This window comes from Aquarana catesbeiana, linkage group LG09, assembly GCF_042186555.1.
Source record: "Aquarana catesbeiana isolate 2022-GZ linkage group LG09, ASM4218655v1, whole genome shotgun sequence".
Taxonomy (NCBI): domain Eukaryota; kingdom Metazoa; phylum Chordata; class Amphibia; order Anura; family Ranidae; genus Aquarana; species Aquarana catesbeiana.
Window position 1 is genome coordinate 28,207,416 of NC_133332.1, and position 21,408 is coordinate 28,228,823.

Below are 21,408 nucleotides of genomic sequence, written 5' to 3' on the forward strand. Positions count from 1 at the left end.
AGAAGTTTGGTGAGTGTTGATTCGCACTTTTCTTTTCACGCTTTTCATTTCCTGCTTTTCAGTTTGTTTCTGAACACCCGTTCGTCAACCAGCCATGTTGCGGAATTGGAGGAGATAACGTGTTATTTATTATTGGCCTTGGAGTTATTGCTTTGACATTATTTTTTTGCTTGAATAATGATTTTATTTGGTATATTTTCTATATTTTTGGATGCATAGAATGCACTTTTTGGTTACGTTCTAATGGCAGATATCATGTCTAATTTTATTTGTTTTCTTTTTTAATGCACAATAAAAAAATTGTGAAGAATAATACTTGGCTGTGTGTTTTACTTCAAATGACAGTTTGGGAGTAGGCAGTTACATTAAAAAAAAATATAATGTAAAAGTGACAAGGGACACCAACATAGTTGTATCTTTGATCATAAAAACTACGGAATAATGGTGTTGTGGTAACTTGCCCCCCCCCCCCCCCCCCCAAAAAAAGCATAATAATATTATTGTTGATATCACTAGAAAAAAAAAAAGCCTTCGAAAATTAGTTTGCAATAACTCCATCAGTATCACCAGCAAAGCAGCTTCATTATTATCCCATTAAAGAAGAAGAGAATTGTGCGCTGCATTTCCAGATTTCTTAATTTGCCACGTCACGAATGTTAATTCTCCATTACGAACGCTAGTTTACAAGACCGACCGCTTCTGCTTCAGAGCATGCGTGTATGTACTTTGGACTTTTATCCGACGGTCTTGTGTACACTCGTTTGTCCGCGGAAAATCCGACAATTGTCTGATGGAGCGTACAAACGGTTGGATTTTCAAACAACCGCACAATTCATCACACAATTCCCGTCAGGAAAATCCGATCGTGTGTACGAGGCTTAACTATATATCGGGCACACGACTATTCTTTCATGTAGACAACAAAGTAAAAAGTACCAGCACACTGGTGCAAACAAGCCCTGAGAAGATAGGCTATTTATAGTTACTAGAATAAAAAAGTGCCTATCGAATACTAGACAGAACGCAAGCTAATGGCATTCTATATTCTTAAATGCATAATTAAAACAGAAGTTTGGAATATAAACTAAACAAGGTGGATGCAGCATTGGTCCAATACTGCATCTGTCCCCCTGAATAAAGAGCACCAAAGACCACCGCTGACTGCTCAGTTCTTGGTCTTCATTAAAGTGGAGTTCCACCCTAAAGTGGAACTTCCGCTCATCGGATTCCTCCCCCCCCTCCGGTGCCACAATTGGCACCTTTCAGGGGGGAGGGGGGTGCAGATACCTGTATAATACAGGTATCTGCACCCACTTCCGGGCATAGATAGCCGCAGATAACCCCCGCAGATAACACACAGTTCCCAGAACACAACGTGGACCAGTGAAGACGCGCAGCGCGACTCGCGCATTCGCAGTAGGGAACCGGGCAGTGAAGCCGCAACGCTTCACTTCCTGATTCCCTGACCGAGGATGGCGGCGGGGGCACCCGAGAGACGAGCGATCGATCGGTTTTGGCTGCCGACATCGCTGGACCCTGGGACAGGCAAGTGTCCATTTATTAAAAGTCAACAGTTGCAGTATTTGTAGCTGCTGGCTTTTAATATTTTTTTTTAAGGTGGAGCTCCGCTTTAAGCCAGTTACTGTTAGCGGTTCTCTGCTCTTCCCCCCTCCAGCACTCACTGGAGCGCCGAGCTGTTGGGGGGGGGGGGGAGTGGCTGGCTCAGTCTCCCAGCAGCACACTGAGAAGCTGCACCAACTGCTGGCCCAACTATTTGGGGGAATCCCGACAGTAAGGTTGGGATCTCCCCAGAGCCTGGACCGCCTGAGTGATGTCAGCCAACAGTGGCCTTTAGCTGTCGGCTGAAAACGGATCACGGGAGTGCAGAACTAATTGCACTTCTGTGACTCCTTGCGGCTCGCTCCCAGCGCAAGGACCGACGCGCAAATATGTGGCGACACGGGAAAAAAGCCCAGTCCAGTGGGGCTGCATATTTGCGTACACTTCGCGCCAAGGGGTTAAATTTGACCTGTTGTCAGCCTCGTGCAGTCCCCTATACAGCAAACAGGTGAGTATTGCACCAAAAGCTTTTTTTTTTTCTTCTATCTTAACTGCTTCAGCCCCGGAAGATATTACCCCCTTCCTGACCAGAGCACTTTTTGCGATTCTGCACTGCGTCGCTTTAACTGACAACTGCGCGGTCGTGCGACGTTGCACCCAAACAAAATTGACATCCTTTTTTTCCCCACAAATAGAACTTTCTTTTGATGGTATTTGATCACCTCTGCGGTTTTTATTTTTTGCGCTATAAACAAAAAAAGAGCGACAATTTTGAAAAAAAAAACTCAATATTTTTTACTTTTTGCTATAATAAATATCCCCCAAAAATATATAAAAAAAACTATTTTTTCCTCAGTTTAGGCCGATATGTATTCTTCTACATATTTTTGGTAAAAAAAAAAAAAAAAAAAATTGCAATAAGCGTATATTGATTGGTTTGCGCAAAAGTTTTAGCATCTACAAAATAGGGAATAGATTTATGGCATTTTTATTATTTTTTTTTTTTTTTACTAGTAATGGCGGCAATCTGCGATTTTTATCGGGACTGCGACATTATGGCGGACACATCGGACACTTTTGACACATTTTTGATACCATTGGAATGAATACAGCGATCAGTGCTATAAAAATGCACTGATTACTGTAAAAATGTCACTGGCAGGGAAGGGGTTAACACTAGGGGGAGATCAAGGGGTTAACTGTGTTCCCTTTCTGTGTTCTAATTATGGGGGGATGGGACCGTCTAGGGGAGATGACTGATCGCTGTTCATACTTTGTAAACCGTAAACTGTTTACACACACAGATCCTGGTTCTCGGTGTGTCACCAGCGATCGCGGGAGCCAGGCGGTGATCGCGACCGTCAGGCACTCGCATAGGCGGCGCGCCCCTAGTGGCCACAGAGCAAAGCGACGTTACAGAATGCTGTTTCGCCCAGCCGTGCCATTCTGCCGCAGTAGAACTGCAGCGGCTGGTCGGGAAGTGGTTCTCGGAGTAAACTCCCATCTCTGACTTGTACCTGTAGGTAAGCCTATAGGTACTGTAAATACCTCCTAAACTTGCACCGTTTAGGAGATATTAACTGTATATGCAGCCAATGACGTCATTGGCGCATGCGCTCTAAAGGAATGACTGTTTAGGCCGTTTCTTCAGAGTCCTGTGCCTGTGGCGTAAACGGTGGCTCCCCCACGCATGCGCAATAGTGACATTATCGCGGCTCCGGACAGTCACAGAGCCAGAGTCAGTGGACCCGGAAGGAAGACGGGTGAAGATGGAAGCGGCCTTCAGCGGTGACAGCACATCGCTGGAAAGCTTTGTTTTCAGGTAAGTTTCACATAATGTGCTAGTATGCTATGCATACTAGCACATTATGCCTTTACCTTTCAGGTCAAATTTAAAAAAAAAAAAAAATCTCCCAGTGGTTTACTACTGTTTTTTTAGGCCTTTTTTTTTTGGTTTACATTTTTGGCTGGAATTACATTAATGTTTACGTCTCCAGCTGCCTATCACTGCTGTATTGCTGCTTGAAGAAACTTCACATCCAACACATCAAGTAGTATCAGAGGACTGTTAAAGGGGTTGTAAAGTCAGAAGGTTTTTTTTCTTAATGTATTCTATGGATGAAGGTTAAAAAAATCTTGTGTGCAGCAGCCCCCCCCTAATACTTACCTGAGCCCCATCTCTAGCCAGCGATTTCCATGAGTCCCTCGGTTGTCCAGGACTCTCCCTCCTGATTGGCTGGCTGACTGACTTTGGCAGCAGTAGGAGCCAATGGCGCCGCCGCTGTCTCTCAGCCAATCAAAAGAGTGGGCAGGGCCAAACCGCAGCTGTGTGTCTAAATAGATACAGGGAGCTGCAGCTCGGCTCGGGTGCCCCCATAGCAAGCTGCTTGCCGTGGGGGCACCCAACAGGAGGGAGGGGCCAGGAGCAGCGAAGAGCGACCTGAGAAGAGGAGGATCCGGGCTACCCTGTGCAAATCCACTGCAACAGAGCAGGTAAGTATAACATGTTTGTTATTTTTTTTAACCACTTCAGTCCTGGAAGGATTACCCCCTTAATGACCAGGCCATTTTTTTGCATGGGCGTGCGACGTTGTACCCAAACAAAATTTGTTTTTTCCCACAAATCGAGCTCTCTTTTGGTGGTATTTGATCACCACTGTGTTTTTTATTTTTTGCGCTATAAACTAAAAAAGACCGACAATATTGAAAAAAAAAAAAACCAAAACAGTATTTTTTACTTTCTGCTAAAATATATATCCAAAAAATAAATAAAAAATTATATATATATATATATAAAAAACTATATACAGTATTCTACATATTTTTGTAAAAAAAAAAAAAAAAAAAAAAATCGCAATAAGTGTATAGTCATTGGTTTGCGCATAAGTTATCGCACCTACAAACTATGGGACAGATTTATGGACTTTTATTTTTTTTTACTAGTAATGGTGGCGATCTACAATTTTTAGTGGGACTGGGACATTGCAGCGGACAAATCTGACCCCAAGTGACACTTTTTGGGGACCAGTGACACCAATACTGTGATCAGTGCTATAAAAATGCACTGATCGTTGTAAAAATGACACTGCCAGGGAAGGGGTTAACACTAGAGGGTTATAAAGGGGGGGGGTGTTCCCTGGGTGTGTTCTAACTGTGTGGGGGCTGGGCTCACTGGGACATGACAGAGATCGCTGTTCCTGATCACTAGGAACAGCAGACCTCAGTATTGCCCCCTGTCAGATTGGGGATCTGCCTTGTTTACATAGGCACAGAGCTGGGCGATTTTCTCCCCCCAAAAAATCTGCGATTTTTAAAAAAAAAAAAAAACTCGATTCACAATTCGAATCTTTTTTTTGATGGACATGTTGGTGAAAAAAAAAAAATCTAAAAAATTGATTTGCTGAAAATTTGAATCGATTTGACCTCTCAACTCGATTCAAGATTCAAAACGATTTTTTCCCCAGCCCTACATAGGCAGATCCCCGTTCTGCCTCTCTTTACTGCGATTGCGGGTGGCCGGCAGGCATCGCGTCCGCCGGACCCGTGGGCAAGCTTGCGTGGCGCGCACGCCGCCCACACTACCACATGCACAGACCGACGTACAGGTACTCCGGTTAGCGCAGCCGAGCCGCCTTGCTGCAGTATATATGCAGAAGGCGGTCGGGCAAGTGGTTAAAAAAAGGACGAGACTTTACAATCACTTTAATGCTTTATCATGCAAAAACATTTTATACAACTGTGAGCTTCCAACTTTGTCACAACTCTTTTGGTGGAGGCCCTCTTTCTGTTCCAGCGTCTTTATAGCTCCATTAAAGACATGGTCCAAGGAGTTTGGTGTGGAGAAATCTGAGTGTGTCTGTACAGATCCCTGAACTCAACCCTCATGAATACATTTGGGGGTGTATCGCTTTACAGATGGTCATCCAGGTCTTCCTATCCAACATCATTACCTGGCCTTGCAAATGCTCTTTTAGCTGAATGAATGGATACAAAAATTCACACTCCAAAATCTTATGAAAGCCTTCCCAGAAGGTTGGAGGCTATGTCATATTCATTTCCATGGTTTTAGAGGGAGATATCTGACAAGCTCGTTACAGGTGCGATGGTCAGGTGACCACAAAGTATACATGGGTACCTGGACTCACGGCAGGCGAGCTGTCTCTCTCCTCCAAATGCGGATCGCCCACCATTACATAACGCTTGTCATCATCTTCAAGCTTCACCTCGATTTCAGGATTCATGTTGTGACCTACAAAAGAATAGAAATGAACAGCTGCACGTTTATTTTCCCAAAACTACAAAAGATATAATGTAGCAGTTTGCCCGATGCCAAACTCCAGGTTTGATATAACAAAAGCACCATTCATGCTTGTGCGACTTGTCATGCGCCATTGGCCAACAAAGTTGCATGACAAGTTCGCAGCCCATTCTTTTCAATGGCACCCGTCCAAATAGGTGCCAATTAAATTAGAACTAAAAGGCAGAACTTTTTTTTAAACATTTTAGAGTGGAGAGGGATTAGAACAACTCTCCATTTTTTATTGTCTGTCCCCATTAGGGAGATTCCCCCTCTCGATTTGTCCCGTTTACCATTATTATTGAAAGTAAAATTAACTCCCAAATTTTGGGTTGTCCCCAGAAAATTAATAGATTGGAAATCTTCCCATGGGGACACTAGTTCTGGTGATCTGGGGGTCACCAAGGAGTTCCCTTAAATTTGCAGGGATTTCTTTAAATCCTGTTTGGCGATGGGACAGGAAGTGAAGGGAAATCTCTGCAATGGAACAGAGATGGCGAAAAAAAAAAAATCTGACAGGGGTTATAACCCTCCCTTACTCAATCCCAAAAACCCCCCAAAAAAACAAACACTTTTGCCTATAGTTCTACTTTAGAGTCACAGCAACTTTGATGATCTGCCTGCACTACTTTGGTGCGACTTTTGATCTGACTTTGGTCATCGGCACATGCGCTCTGCAGGAACGGCCGCCCGTGACGTTTCGTCAGGATCGTGTGCCGTGACTGGTGGCTCCCGCACGCATGCGTGGGAGTGACGTCACGCGGCTCCGGCCAGAGACAGAGTCCGCAGCCCCAGGAGGAAGAGGGGTGAAGATGTATGCGGCATGCAGTGGGGACAGCGCGGGCTTCACTTGCAGGTAAGTGTCACATAATGTGCTGGTATGTGATGCATACTAGCACATTATGCCTTAACCTTGCAAAGAAGAAGAAAGGAAGACAAATTCATCAGGGTTTACTTCCTCTTTAAGTAATTAGTTTGGACCAAGCTATTTCCTTCACTAACAGATGCACTTGCTGGGAGCGCATGTATAATAAACCATATGTGACATCAGTTCCATACAGTATACAGCGATGTGTTCCGGCAGCAGGACAAAGACTTCCTGTCCCGTTCCTGGAACAAAATCGAGTTGAGCGCTGCTCAGCCATTCAGAGGAATCTGCATTTTATGAATGAATAAGAGGCTTTCTCTGATTTGTGGAGGTGGAGAATATGACGTCATCCACCCAACTCTCCACCTCAGCCATTCAGAGAAAACCTTTGATAAAAATCGAAGGCTTCCTTTGAATGGTTGAGCAGCATTCAGCCTGGTCCAAATTAACCATTTAAAGCCCAAACCCTGGGGAAAAAAAAAAATGTATATTATTCCTTAGCATTGGTGCTAAAGGAGCAGGGCATTGTAGCTGCCTGCCCACCTGGTCACTGGGAACACATGGGCAGAGATATGGCAGCTCACGTGTTACTGTCAATCCTGGATGATGGAGCCAAAACTTGTAGTCTAACCACTTCAGCTAAGGAAGATTTACCCCCTCCCTTCATGACCAGGCCATTTTTTGCGATACGGCACTGTGTTATTTTAACTGACAATTGCACGATGTTGTACCCAAATAAAATTGATGTCCTTTTTTCCCCCACAAATAGAGCTTTCTTTTGGTGGTATTTGATCGCCTCTACGGCTTTTATCTTTTGCACTATAAAAAAAAAAAAAAAAAAAAAAAAAAATTATATATATATATATATATATATATATATATATATATATATATATATATATATATATATATATATATATATATATATATATGTTTGTTTTTATTAATTATAACATATGGAATATATTTAAGAAATTTTTATTTATTTTTTTTACTAGTAATGGCAGCGATCAGCAACTTATAGCGGGACTGCGATATTGCGGCGGACAAATCACACACGGACACTTTTTGGGACTTTTTTTTACTAGTGACATCAATACAGTGATCAGTGCTAAAAATATACACTGTCACTGTACTAATGACATTGGCTGGGAAGGGGTTAACGTCTAGGGGCGATCAAGGGGTTAAATGTGTGGCCAACAAGTGTTACTGTGTGTGCTGTTTTTACTAAGCAATGTTCACATTTCTGCTGTCAGAAGTGAGCCCTGTGTTTTTTTTTTTTTTTTTTACTACACAGGGCTGTCTTAGGTAATGTCCAGAGCCGATGGGCAAGTGCCGGTGACCAGTCAGCGGCTGGCACCCGCTGATTGGTTGGTGCTGCAGCCTATCGCAGCACAACCGGAGTGGAGGGGGCGCTCCTTACCCTAGCGTGCGGATCACATACCACAGAGCAGCCGCCCTGCCGCAGTATATCTACGATGGGTGGTCAAAAAGTGGTTAAGGAGATGTAGTGTAGAGGAAATTCACTATCATCATTACACAGCTGCAGAAGCAGGGAAATGTGCACACTTGGAAACATGAGACCCCAGTTTAACCCCTTCCAGTGGCCTCTTAAGTGGTCTTAAAGTGTTTGTAACTGTAAAAAGAAATATATATATATATATATATATATATATATATATATATATAGGAGATCCTGTTTCCTTATAGCAGGTTAAACAGCATGTGCTGTCTAACCTTTTCCCCCTGGAAGCTGTAAAATACCTGGCTGATCCTGCCAGTTTCGTCCCTCCCCCATGTAAACTGACCACGGTATATCATGGCTGCTGAGCCCTGGTACCGTGGTCAGTTTATGTCCCTCTGTCATCCGCAGCTCTCCTGTGTTCTCCCCCCCCCTCATACTTGCCTGTCAGCTTGTGTGTCTTCTGTGAGAGCTGTCTCCACCCCCCACTCCTGCGGCGGTTAGTGGAAAAGTTAAACTTTTAAAAAAATTCACTGCCAGCCCCTTACTTGTATGGAGCCATAATGTACTGTATACATTTTTTGTTAAAATAAATGCCTCTAAATACTTTTTTGCATGCATCTTCAGGCCGGTCACGTGACTTGAAGCCCCTTTACACCTCTGATACATGGATACAGCAGGAAGGACTGAGTGGCCACATGACCTCCCCCGGCTGACGTCAGAGGGAGATCTCGGCTTCTCTTGCTGTAGCCCTGGATCGGAGGTGTAGAGCGCCCGCGAGTCACGTGACCGGCCTGAAGATGCATGCAAAAAGGTATTTAGAGGTGTGGATTTTAACAAAAACGTATAGAGTACATTATGGATGCATACAAGTAAGGGGCTGGCAATGTAATGTTGCCAGCCCCTAACGGTTAGGGCTACAAACACTTTAATGCCAGGAAGCAGGACAAACTTCTCACCACATGATCACAGATTTATGGAGGTCACCTGATCAGGAACCACTCCTGCTGCCTTCGGATCAGAAACAGACTGGCAGCTCTGACAGCTTGGTCACTGCTCTGGGAGCACGGAGTTATTATGCTCTCAGCACAGAGACCTCAGTCTCCATGGACTCATAAGCCCACCTGCCACACACATGCATGTGATTGGCAGGAGGTAAAAGTTTTTTTTTTGCTGTTCGTTATTAAAAAAAAAAAAAAAAAAACAGGTTTATACTTACCTGCTTACCAAACTTCCTCAGGTGCCCGCTGGCACTGTTGGCTTCTGCTGTCTGGCGAGTGCCTGCATAGAAAGCCGCTTTCTATGGGGGGCACTTTGTGCAGGCCCACTCCCAAGCCTCGCTGTCCGTGTCTACAGGCGCAGACTCGGCCCTGCCCCTTGTCACTGGCTTTTTAATTTTTATAAATACATTTTTATTCAAATTTTTCACAATACAGCAAAGCTGAAACAAAAGTGAAAAATGAAATATAGTACGTACACATCAAATGATATATTTAGGCAAGAGAAGCGAAATAGCGGTCAGAATCAGGAGTTATTACAGCGAACAAAGCTACATAGATAATGGCTGACCGATATAAACAGATGCATCCTTTACTGGCTTTAATTGACAACAGTGGGAGCCAATGGCATCCGCTGCCTCAGCAAAGGCCAGGGAGTGAGGGGGGAAAAGGGCTGCAGATGGGCACCGGGCTGGATTAAATGAGGGCTCAGGTAAGTACAGGCAGTCCCCGGGATACAAACAAGACAGGGACTGTAGTTTTGTTCTTAAGTTGAATCTGTTTGTAATTTGGAACAGGTACATTTTTTAAGTGTAGCTCCAGCCAAAAAAACAATTTTTCAGCTTTTTGGATAACATAGGGAAGGGTTATCACCCCTGTGACATTTGTTTTGCTGTCTGTGCTCCTCTTCAGAAGATTTCACCTCACTTTCTGTCCCAATGACAACTGGATTTTGAAAAATTTGGGTTGTTGTGGAAACGAGCCTTGGTGATAAAGCATGAGCGGAGACACCTTTTTCCCCATAATAACTCTTGCAGGAGCGAATTCCCCTTCCTAGGGGTAGATTTCATCTCACTTCCTGTTGTCTCCCTCCGTTTGTAAGTCGGATGTTTGTAACTCGGGGACCGCCTGTAAATGGGTTGGGGTGGGTGGGGGGGGGGGGGGGGGGGGTGAAGGGGTATACTGATGCCTAAACATTTACCTTAATGCAAGGAATGCATTAAGGTACCATATATACTCGAGTATAAGTCGAATTTTTCAGCCCTTTTTCAACTTATACTTGAGTCAGTGCCGTCTGTTTGCATGATCAGCGTGTCATGCAGACAGACGGCGGCCGGCGTGTGATGATAATGTTCGGCGGCTATTGCAGCTTTCAAAAGCCGCGCCTCCTGCTCGTCTGTGATAGGCTGAACAGCTGTCAGTGTACAGCCTATCACGGACATTCTCTCATCCTCGTCCGTGGTATGAGAATGAGAGAATGTCCGTGATAGGCAGTCAGCGGTCAGCCTATCACAGACGAGGAGGAGGCACGGCTTTTGAACTGTGGAATGGCCGCCGAACACTATCATCACACGCCGGCCGCCGCTTGAGGATGGAAATCGCCACAGGGAGGCTGCACAGGACACAGGTAGGCTGTACATGCACACAGGAACACAGGACACACATGTACAGGACAGGACACATGCACAGGGTACAGGTAGGCTGCACAGGACACAGGGAGGCAGGCAGCTGCAGATGGGCATTGTTGACCCTCTGCATTTCTCACCCTCGTCTTATACTCGGGAAAAAAAAAAAAGAAAAAAACCCTGCAAGACAATAATAATAATGTGCTAGTATGCATCTACTAATACTTACCTTAGAACGAGGCCCCCGCAGCGCACCCAGTCACCGTTGAGGGGGCTATGTTCCCTCAGCGTTTCTTCTGCGTTCGCTGGCTCCAGCGCTGTGAGTGGAATGCGTGCGGGGGGGTCCTCCATTCTGGCAAGGAGCTTAAGTTCCAGCACGATCCGCTGGACCTTCAGGGTGCATGCGCCGCTTACGTCAGCGGCTGCATGCAGGGTGAATATCTCCTAAACGGAACACTTTTAGGAGATATTCATTTTACCTCAGGTAAGTCTTATTATAGGCTTAACTGTACGTAAAAATTACGCTTTTAAAGTTTCTGTTACCTATTTCTCGTTATGTGCAATGGCAGCCCATTACCTGCTCTGGGACTTTGGTCATGTTTCACGGATTTATCATTCCTCATGTAAGAGTCGTCCTGATCATCTTCAGTCTTGATTACAACTTCTGCTTTTGGATTACCAGGCCCTAAAATACACAAAGAAAAGCTCTGGGTGGGTAAAAAAAAAAAAAAGAAAAATGAACTAGTAAATAAAGTATATTGCTTGAAATACATACTGTATATGGAAGTTTTTTCAGTCCAAAAGGGTTTGTTTTTTTGTCCTTTTCTAACTAAACCAGACAACAGATAAAGGCTGGTGACCTTACTTTTGCCTACTGTATTTAAGAAAATGTAGCCTGGTCACTCCCTGCCCCCAGCCTGTGAATGGACACCAAAGGGAAAGCATCATTGGTGAAATCCTCTCTTGGCTCACTTTGTTCTCTCTTCCTGACAAAATATTCCTGCCCAGCTCATATGCACTGTAGTACAATTAATTGGCACCCAGTGCTGCCCATCCCTCTGCCTGTCCTATTCACACACTTATACGTTTTTCTCCAGATATGCTCTCTGCTGAAATCAATCAAAACACACGTCAGCTGCGCATTTTAACCACTTCAGCCCCGGAAGGATTTACCAGGCCATTTTTTGCGTTACGGCATTGCGTTATTTTAACTGACAATTGCGCGGTCGTGCAAAACTGTATCCAAATAAAGTTGATGTCCTTTTTTTTCCCACAAATAAAACTTTCTTTTGGAGGTACAGTATTTGAACACCTCTGCGGTTTTTATTTTTGCGCTATAAACAAACAAAAAAAAAAAGCAACAATTTTGAATAAAAAAAAACAATATTCCTTACTTTCTGCAATAATGCATATCCAACAATAAATTTTAAAAAATCTAATTTCTTTGCAAATATGTATTCTGCTACATATTTTTGACAAAAAAAAAATCCAAATAAGCGTTTATTGATTTGTTTATTATTGGTTTGTGCAAAATTTATTGCGTCTACAAACTATGGGTTAGATTTATGGACTTTTTGAAAATTGTTTTTACTAGTAATGGCGGCGATCAGCGATTTTTAGCGGGACTGCGACATTGCGGTGGACAAATCTGACCCCAAGTGACACTTTTTGGGGAACAGTGACACCAATACAGTGATCACTGCTAAAAAAAAAAAAATAATGCACTGATCACCGTATAAATGTCACTGGCAGGGAAGGGGTCAACACTAGGGGGCGATCAAGGGGTTAACTGTGTGACCACAAGACAGCATAACACACGGGCCTCACAATAAAATACACAGATATTACCGATGTGATTTTCAGGGATGCGTTTCCTACGATCAGATTTCCGTTTTCTTCGGGTATAGGTTTCTTCGCTTTGTTCAGCCTTGATGTCCACTTCACACTTTATACGATTACCACCTTGAATAGAAAGAAAGATTAAAAGCGTTTTTCAGGCTACAGGTTTCACAGATTGAGCATTTTCCCTTTTAAAGGGCTTGTAAAGGTTCGTGTTAAAAAAAAACAAACATGTTATTACCTGCTCTGTGCAAGGGTTTTACACAGAGTGGCCCCTGATCCTCCTTTTCTGGGGTCCCTAGCAGCGCTCCTGGCTCCTCCCCGCAACAAGTGCCCCCACAGAGAGCCGCTTTCCATGGGGGCACCTGGTGCAGGCGCGCTCCCGTGTCCTGCTGCTGCATCCATCGACACAGAGAGCAGGACTCTGCCCCGCCCCTCGGCTCCCGTGTCACTGGATTTGATTGACAGCAGCGGGAGCCAATGGCTCCTGCTGGTATCAATCTATCCAATGAGGACCAGAGACAGCGGCTGGAGCGGCTTTGCTCGTTCTCTGGAACGATCGGGTTCAGGTAAGTAAAAGGGGGACTGCTGCACCACAAAAGGTTTTTCACCTTAATGCATAGAATGCATTAAGGTGAAAAAACCATGAGACTTTACCACTCCTTTAAAGCCTGACCAAATGAATGACTAAAGCACGAGATTGTGCAAATATGCGATGCATAGGATGGGTTCTTTGTAAAAGGCTATGTATTGCCAGAAGTTTAAGAGCGGCTGGGTTACTTTCTATTCAGGACAAAGTGACTTTGCTTCCCACTAGAGCCCCATCTAAGGTTCTAATGGAGCAGGCAGGGCTACCAAGTGCAGTGGAACCTTGGTTTAAGAGTAACGCAGTTAACGAGCATTTTGAAAGACGTGCAACTTTTTTCTTTTAATTCTGACTCGGTTTGCGAGTGTTGTCTCGCAAAACGAGCAGAATTCAAGCTAATAGGGTGTGCAGTACTGCATTTGGCCAGAGGTGCGGGGGCGCCGGGGACACTCGGAACGGTTCAGAAATACTTGGAAACACTCCGTTCCTAAGTGTTTCCCAGCCTTTCTGAGTTCAGCCGAGCCGTCCCCGAGTATTTCCGAGGCTCTCCGGTGCCCCCCCCCACCTCTGGCCACATGCGGTATTGCATGTAATAGAAGTCAATGCGGAACGAATTATCTTTGTGTCCATTGACTTCTATGGGTAAACTCGCTTTGATATGCGAGTGCTTTGGATTACAAGCATTGTCCTGGAACGGATTATGCTCGTAATCCAAGGTTCCACTGTATGAGGATAAACATGACCAGTGCATTGGACCTGAGCAGCCACCTGCTGGGGGGGTGGCAATGATGTCATCTGACTGTGGAGGTTCTAACACTACAGCATACTTAGGGCAGACTCCTGCATTGGGGTGAGAGAGCATGGATTGGGGGGGGGGGGGGCATACTTTGCTGGGCAGGGTTGGCTATCTGAAGGCACATTCACTAATGGGCAGGTGACAGCATCCCTTTGAAATGGTGCTCACTCTTGTTTTTCTACATGACCAGATTATTTAGATATATAGGATTCCTGATAGCAGAAATGACTTACCTGTATTGGTCATTGGAATCTGGTTATTCTGAGGATTGTAGATTTCTTCCTCCTCTACCTTTACCACCACCCCTGGCCCCACCACAGTACATTCTGCAAGAAGAAACACATCTTAGCATAACCATCTCTAATGATCAAATACCAGTATGGAAAAACAAAAACAAAAAAACTTGGGGTGCTTACCAAGGGGCTTGATGGTATGGTAATGCTCCATCATCACTGCTTAAAGTCAGCTACTTCTGATAGGAAAAGGGACTTCTGTTCAGGTGGTATATTCTACAAGTTGTTCATTAAACTCCAACCGCTCCTGAAATCACAGAAAAATAAACAGGTTGATCTACGGATGTGTTACTGTGGCTACTTTAGTGAGGTTTATAGATATATATGCATAACATTTGGTTCAATGCTAATGAACTTATTGGACTGGTTCATGCGCTCAGGACAGAAGGTGATGCCACAGGAAGTAGGGTGGAGATGAAGGAGGACTTGGACAACCATGTCCTTAAGACAAAGTAGCAGCACTACCGGTAGTAGTTCTGGAGGGCTCTGAGAAGGAAGAAGCAGCAAGAGGACTCCATCACCAGGAAAACCCAATTTAAAGTAGCCGTTTAGTATCCTTGTAGCATACATAGTCTGTGCGAATTCGCTGGAAAGGATAGAGTGTTTGGGCATGTGTATACTGTATGCATATTTTGCCATACTTTGTATGCTGTGAACATTTTTTTTCCCTACAATTGTATGTGCTGCACTGTTTTGTTTAGTAAAAATATTAATACTCTACAGAGATTTTTTATGCTTCTTTGCTTTTACGGCAAAAGTGACCTTAGCCACTTGCCGACCGCCCCATAGCAAATTTACTGCTACAGGACGGCCACGCTGTGCAGAATCACATATATACAGGCGATTCTGTACTTTTGGGTTTTGAGCACGTGTGCGCGCCGCTTGCTCCCCCCTGTGATTTTACACAGCGGGTCCCGCAGTCCGCCGGCACCTGCTGATCGTTCGGTACATTGACACAATGCCAGTCTGTCTATGTAAACAAGGCAGACTGTCATTCTGTCAGTACAGAAGACATGGATCCTTTGTTCCTGTAAAGCAAAAACACACTGCTCTATATCTTCCACTAGTAAAAGCCCCTCCCCCAATACACTGAAACACTGGCTAGGCACACAGTTAACCCTTTGATCGCCCTTGTTAACTACTTCCCTGCCAGTGTCATTAGTACAGTGACAGTGCATATTTTCAGCACTAATCACGGTATCAGAGTCACTGGTCCCCAAAAAAGTGTCAAAGTCAAAAGTTAGGTGTCCGATTTGTCCGCTGCAGTATTGCAGTCCTGCTGTAAGTCGCTGGTTGTCACCGTTACTAGTAAAAAAAACAAATAAATTATAATTATATATATATATATATATATATATATATATATATATATATATATATATATATATATATATATATATATATATATTTTGTCCGCTGCAGTATTGCAGTCCTGCTGTAAGTCACTAGTAAAAAAACAAATTATATATATATGTACACACACATACATACACACACACATACCCTGTTTCCCCGAAAATAAGACCTAGCGTGATTGTCGGTGATGGCTGCAATATAAGCCCTACCCCCCAAATAAGCCCTAGTTAAAGTCCTTGTAGGTCTTATTTTCAGGGTAGGGCTTATTTTCGGGGAAACAGGGTAGGGCTTATTTGGGGGGGTAGGGCTTATATTGCAGCCATCACCGACAATCACGCTAGGTCTTATTTTCGGGGAAACAGGGTATATATATATCCTATAGTTTGTAGATGCTATAACCTTTGTGCTAACCAATCATACGCTTATTGGGATTTTTTTTTTTTAACAAAAATATGTAGCAGAATATATATTGGTCTAAATTGATGAAGAAATTTGATTTTTAACTTTTTTTTTGGATATGATTTATAGCAGAAAGCAAACAATATTTTTTGGGGGCTTTTTTTTTTGCGCAAAAAATAAAAAAAAAACTCAGGTGATTAAAAGCCGAACTTCCGCTTACTCCTCTTCCCAACCTCCCCCCTGATGCCACATTTGGCACCTTTCAGGGGGGAGGGGGAAGCTCGGCTGGGGTTGCCGACATACCAGGCTCTCTGGACAGGTAAGTGTCCATATATTAACCACTTGACATCCGCGCTATGGCCGAATGACAGCCACAGCGCGGACCTGAATTGCCGGGAGGCCGTCATATTATGGCCTCCCCTGTGCATGCGCCCTGCAGGGCGTGCGTCGAGCGCGCTGTGATCACAGAGTCACTGAGACTTGGGTGATCACCGATCCGAGTAAGGGGCTGTTCCTGGCCCCTTAACATGTGCTCAGCTGTCAGCCAATGACAGCTGATCACATGATGTAAACAAAAGATCGCGTGAGTAGAAAACAAAGCCGAACACCGGCTCAGCTGCAAGGGACATCGGTCCCGAAGTGGAAGAGGCACATCTGCCTCATCTGTGCCACCTATCAATGCCCACAAGTGCCACCTATCAATGCCCACCAGTAGTGCCAATCAGTGCCACCCATTAGTGCCCATCACTGCCACCTATCGGTGCCCATCAGTGCCACCTCATCAGCGTACATTAATGAAGGAGAAAAATTACCTGTTTTAAATTTTTTATAACAAAACATAAAATTTTTTTTTTTTTTAAATTCAGTCTTTTTAAATTTTTTTTAGCAAAAAATAAAAACTGCAGAGGTGATCAAATACCACCAAAAGAAAGCTCTATTTGTGGGGAAAAAAAATGATAAAAATTTCATTTGGGTACAGTTTTGCATAACTGCGCAATTGTCATTCAAAATGCGTCAGCGCTGAAAGCTGAAAATTGGTCTGGATAGGAGGGGGGTTTAAGTGCCCTGTAAGCAAGTGGTAAAAGTCAGCAGCTGCAGTATTTGTTGCTACTGACTTTTAATCCTTTAAGGGGTGGGCGACCTCTGCTTTAAATACCACCAATCGATTTTCTTTGGGTACAGCGTCGCACGACCGCGCAATTGTCAGTTAGACCCCTTTCACACTGGGGCGTTTTTCAGGCGTTTTAGCGTTAAAAATAGCGCCTGTAAAGCGCCTGAAAGAAGCCTCATCTGCAATCCTAATGTGAAAGCCCGAGTGCTTTCACACTGAGACCCCTTTCACACTGGGGCATTTTTCAGGCGCTTTAGCACAAAAAAAACGCCTGTAAAGCGCCTGAAAGAAGCCTCATCTGCAATCCCAATGTGAAAGCCCGAGTGCTTTCACACTGGGGCGCTGCGCTGGCTGGGCGTCAAAAAAATTCCTGCAAGCAGCTTCTTTGCAGCGCTTTCATGTTTTTGCCACCGGGCTGGGTGCACCGATGGCCCGAGCCCTTTCAAACTGCCAAAAAAAAAAATTTGAAAAATCTAATTTCTTTATCAATTTAGGCCACTATGTATTCTTTTACATATTTTGGTGAAAATAAATCCCAGAAAGCTTATATTGATTGGTTTGCACAAAAGTTATGTTTACAAAACTATGGGATATTTTATGGCATTTTTATTTATTTTTTACTAGTAATGGCGGCGAGCAGTGATTTTTAGCAGGACTGCGACATTGCAGAGGACAAGTCGGACACCTGACATTTTTGACACTTTGGGGACCAGTGACACCAATACAGTGATCAGTGCTAAAAAAATATGCACTGTCACTGTACTAATGACATTGGCAGGGAAAGGGTTAACACCAGGGGCGATCAAAGGGTTAAGTGTGTCTGTAGGGGGTGCTTTCTAACTGTGTGGGGGTTGCTCTGACTGTGGGAAGGCAGAGCTCCATGTTGCTGCTTATGAAGATCTCCATCTTCTTCCCTGTAAGAACGGCGATCTGCCTTGTTTACATTAGGCAGATTGCTGTTCTGCATCTTTCAGGAACGATCACGTTTGGCCAGCAGACATCGGGTCCGCCAGACTAGCTGATTGGCATTCCCTGTGTCCAATCAGCACGTGATCGCACATCCGGCGGTGGCACGTGCCCCCCCCCCCCCCCCCCAGTGTCTATTGCACAAAATTATGTACACGTACAAGCAATAGAGCCAATCTACCACAGTACATCTGTGGTAGGCGGTCGGCAAGTGGTTAAGGTAAAAAATGTTCTGCTGTTGTATTGTCCCCTCACCCCCCCTGTGTACTTACCCGAGTCCTCTCTTGATCCAGTGCTGTGCTTGATCCCATCTGCAGCAGCTCTCTCCATGCTCACAGTGGCAGCAGTGGGAGCCATTGGCTCCTGCTGCTGTCAATCAAATCCTGTGAGCAGGGGGCGGGGCTAAGCCATGTGTGCATCAACACAGGTACACAGCCCAAGCTCAGGATCGAGCTCGCAGGTGCATCCCCATAGGAAGTGGCTTATAATGGTGACACTCAAAGAAGAGCAAGAAGAGTGAAGAGCACCGGTGGGAGATCCCAGAAGGGGAGAATCGGGGCTGCTCTGTGCAATATCACTGCACACAGCAGGTAAGTATAGCATGTTTTGTATTAAAACAAACAAAAAAAAAAAAAAAAACAACACAATCCTTTAAAATCACTTTAATGACCAGGATTATTATTATTGTAAAGCCTCACTCCAGCCCGTTCCCCGGTCTGTGACTGGACAGTGAAAGGAGATGCAGCACACGGATGAGCTCATCTCTGTGTCACTCTGCTGCTGTCAATGCAGCACACCTGATTGGCTGTAGGGCTGAAATTCGAGTTTGAGTCGATGCAAAGTTTTACCCAAACTTTGCCTGTTCGCTATTCACTCGATTAGCAGACTTATGGGATAGTTTGTTTCTGCACAAAAGCCAAATCCCCCATAATGCACTGCACGGGCTGCGTCAAGTAGCATAGTGTAGCCAATGATTGGGTTTTGCAAATGTACCAGCTCCCTATAAGTCTGCTTTCCCATCAGCCTTTTCGCCAGTTTGCTGTGTTGTGAATTGGAATAGATCGGAACAGCTGACAGTAATTTCCCAGGAGGGAGCAAAAACCTTACCAAACTGGAAAAGCTGCTGCTTTGGAAACTTAGCCCCCCCCCCCCTAGTCACGCTGGTGTGACTTGTCATGCGATCTGACAGGTCCAAATCGCACAAGTCGCACCCTATTGTCGCCAATGGAACTGTTCAAATCGGTACAACACCGATTTGGAAAAAAAATTCCTACACCATTTTTGGTGATTTCATGTGCGACTTGCATAGATATCTGTACACGAGCAGCTTCGATCATGGTAAAGAGCCTATGATGTAGGCTCTTTAGCATGTGATCAGCTGTTTAAAACAAACAAAGTCCAATGGATTCGGGCAGCGCTTATATATACACGATTAATCATATGACATGAGCAATCTATTCAATATATGTCTAATCTATGTAGTCCGTACACAAATAGAGATAGATATATATATATATATATATATATATATATATCTATCTCAGGAGTTTGTCATCGATTGTTGCAGAGAAACAGCCAGTCCTTTGAAATCGTTTAAGATAAAGTCACTTGAAATGAAGAATTGCTGTCATCAGAAGAAAGCACCTTCACAGGTGCACAGAGAGAGAGAGGGGGGGGGGGGGGTGTGCAGGAAGACCCCCTCTTGAAAAAAACTCTTACCAGATAAGAGCTTAATCTTTGCATGTATATCTCAAAGCAGTGGAACGTCTCTGCAGGTATCTTCCTTCCCTGTTCAATTCGTGACAGCCACTCAGATCGCTCAGTTAATCAGATGAAGAAAAGAGGGATTGGACATAATCTCGTTTTCAAAAACTTTTCTTAATACCATTAAAAAGCAAACCCCCCTTCATGATGTACACTTAAAAGAAATCACATATATTATGGCAATGTTTACAACATGACATCAGATAACATCAGGTATCGTACAGAGTCTCCTACCGCTCTTGGCATATGTAACCTTCAAGGGTCTGTGCTGTGTTCCTGGGCTAACTGATGTGACTACGTACGTCGTATGGCTCCACCGTGACGCGTTTCGTCATTCACGACATAATCTGACCCTCAGATGATGTCCCCCCTCTCTCTCTGTGCACGTGTGAAGGTGCTTTCTTCTGGGGACAGCAATTCTTCATTTTAATCACAGCTCATGACAGTGTCAGTTACAGTGGAACCTTGGTTTACAAGTAACGCAGTTAATGAGCGTTTTGAAAGACGAGTAACTTTTTTTTTTTAAATTCTGACTCGGTTTGCGAGTGTTGAATTCAAGCTAATAGGGTGTGCAGTACCGCATTTGGCCAGAGGTGCGGGGGGCACCGGGGACACTCGGAATGGTTCGGAGCCGTTCGGAAATACTCAGTTTCCCGAGCTGTCCCCGAGTATTTCCAAGGCTCTCCGGCGCACCCGCGCCCCCCCCCTTCTGGCCACATGCTTTATTGCATGTAATAGAAGTCCATGCAGAACGAATTATCTTAGTTTCCATTGACTTCTATGGGGAAACTTGCTTTGATATGCGAGTGCTTTGGATTACAAGGATTCTCCTGGAATAGATTGAGCTCGTAATCCAAGGTTCCACTATATTAGCATTCCTCTATTCATGCTGACAGTGCGTAAGTAAAGGAGAGCCGATAAGCGGCTTTCCTCACAGGGGGGAATCTGTACTGATAATCAGTGCATTCCCATCCGTGATGCCCGTCAGTGCCCACCAGTGATGCCTTTCAGTGCCTCCTCATCAGTGGCACCCATAAAGGCTGCCCATCAGTGCTGCCGATCAGTGCACATCCGTGAAGGAGAAATATTACTTCTTTACAAACTTTTTTTTTTTCCTTCAAAACTTTCGGTCTTTTTTTACTTGTTTAGCAACAAATGAAAGCTCTGTCGGTCTCAAAAAAAAAAAAAAAAAAGATTAAGATTTCATTTGGGTACAGCATTTCATGACCGTGCAATTGTCATCAAAAGTGTGAGAGCGCTGAAAGCTAAAAAATTGGCCTGGGCAGGAAGGGGGGTATAAGTGCTCTGTATTGAAATGGTTAAAATATCACATCCATTACTACCCAAAGTGCAGCAAAACTCTAATGGGAGGTCCCTAGGCTGCAGTAGGGTAACATGCCCCAGCATGCCGTCAGGCTAGTTATACTGGGGCCTTCTGGGATCTTGATCAGCTGGCGGTTCATCCAACCCCCCTTTTGCAGGCTTTGT

General features: G+C 44.4%; 1 protein-coding gene across 2 annotated transcripts in view; it reads right to left on the reverse strand.

Moving 5' to 3' along the window:
* The window catches only part of LOC141107448 (uncharacterized), a 73,049-nt gene that overhangs the window by 15,104 nt on the left and 36,537 nt on the right, over positions 1-21,408 (reverse strand). For both annotated transcript variants that reach the window (XM_073598170.1, XM_073598171.1), the window contains 5 exons: positions 14,448-14,571; positions 14,265-14,357; positions 12,659-12,772; positions 11,388-11,495; positions 5,696-5,809 (listed from right to left, as the gene is read on the reverse strand). In XM_073598170.1, coding sequence (XP_073454271.1) covers positions 5,696-5,809; positions 11,388-11,495; positions 12,659-12,772; positions 14,265-14,357; positions 14,448-14,481 — 463 coding nt within the window. In that variant the 5' untranslated portion in view covers positions 14,482-14,571. The remainder of the gene's footprint in view (positions 1-5,695; positions 5,810-11,387; positions 11,496-12,658; positions 12,773-14,264; positions 14,358-14,447; positions 14,572-21,408) is intronic.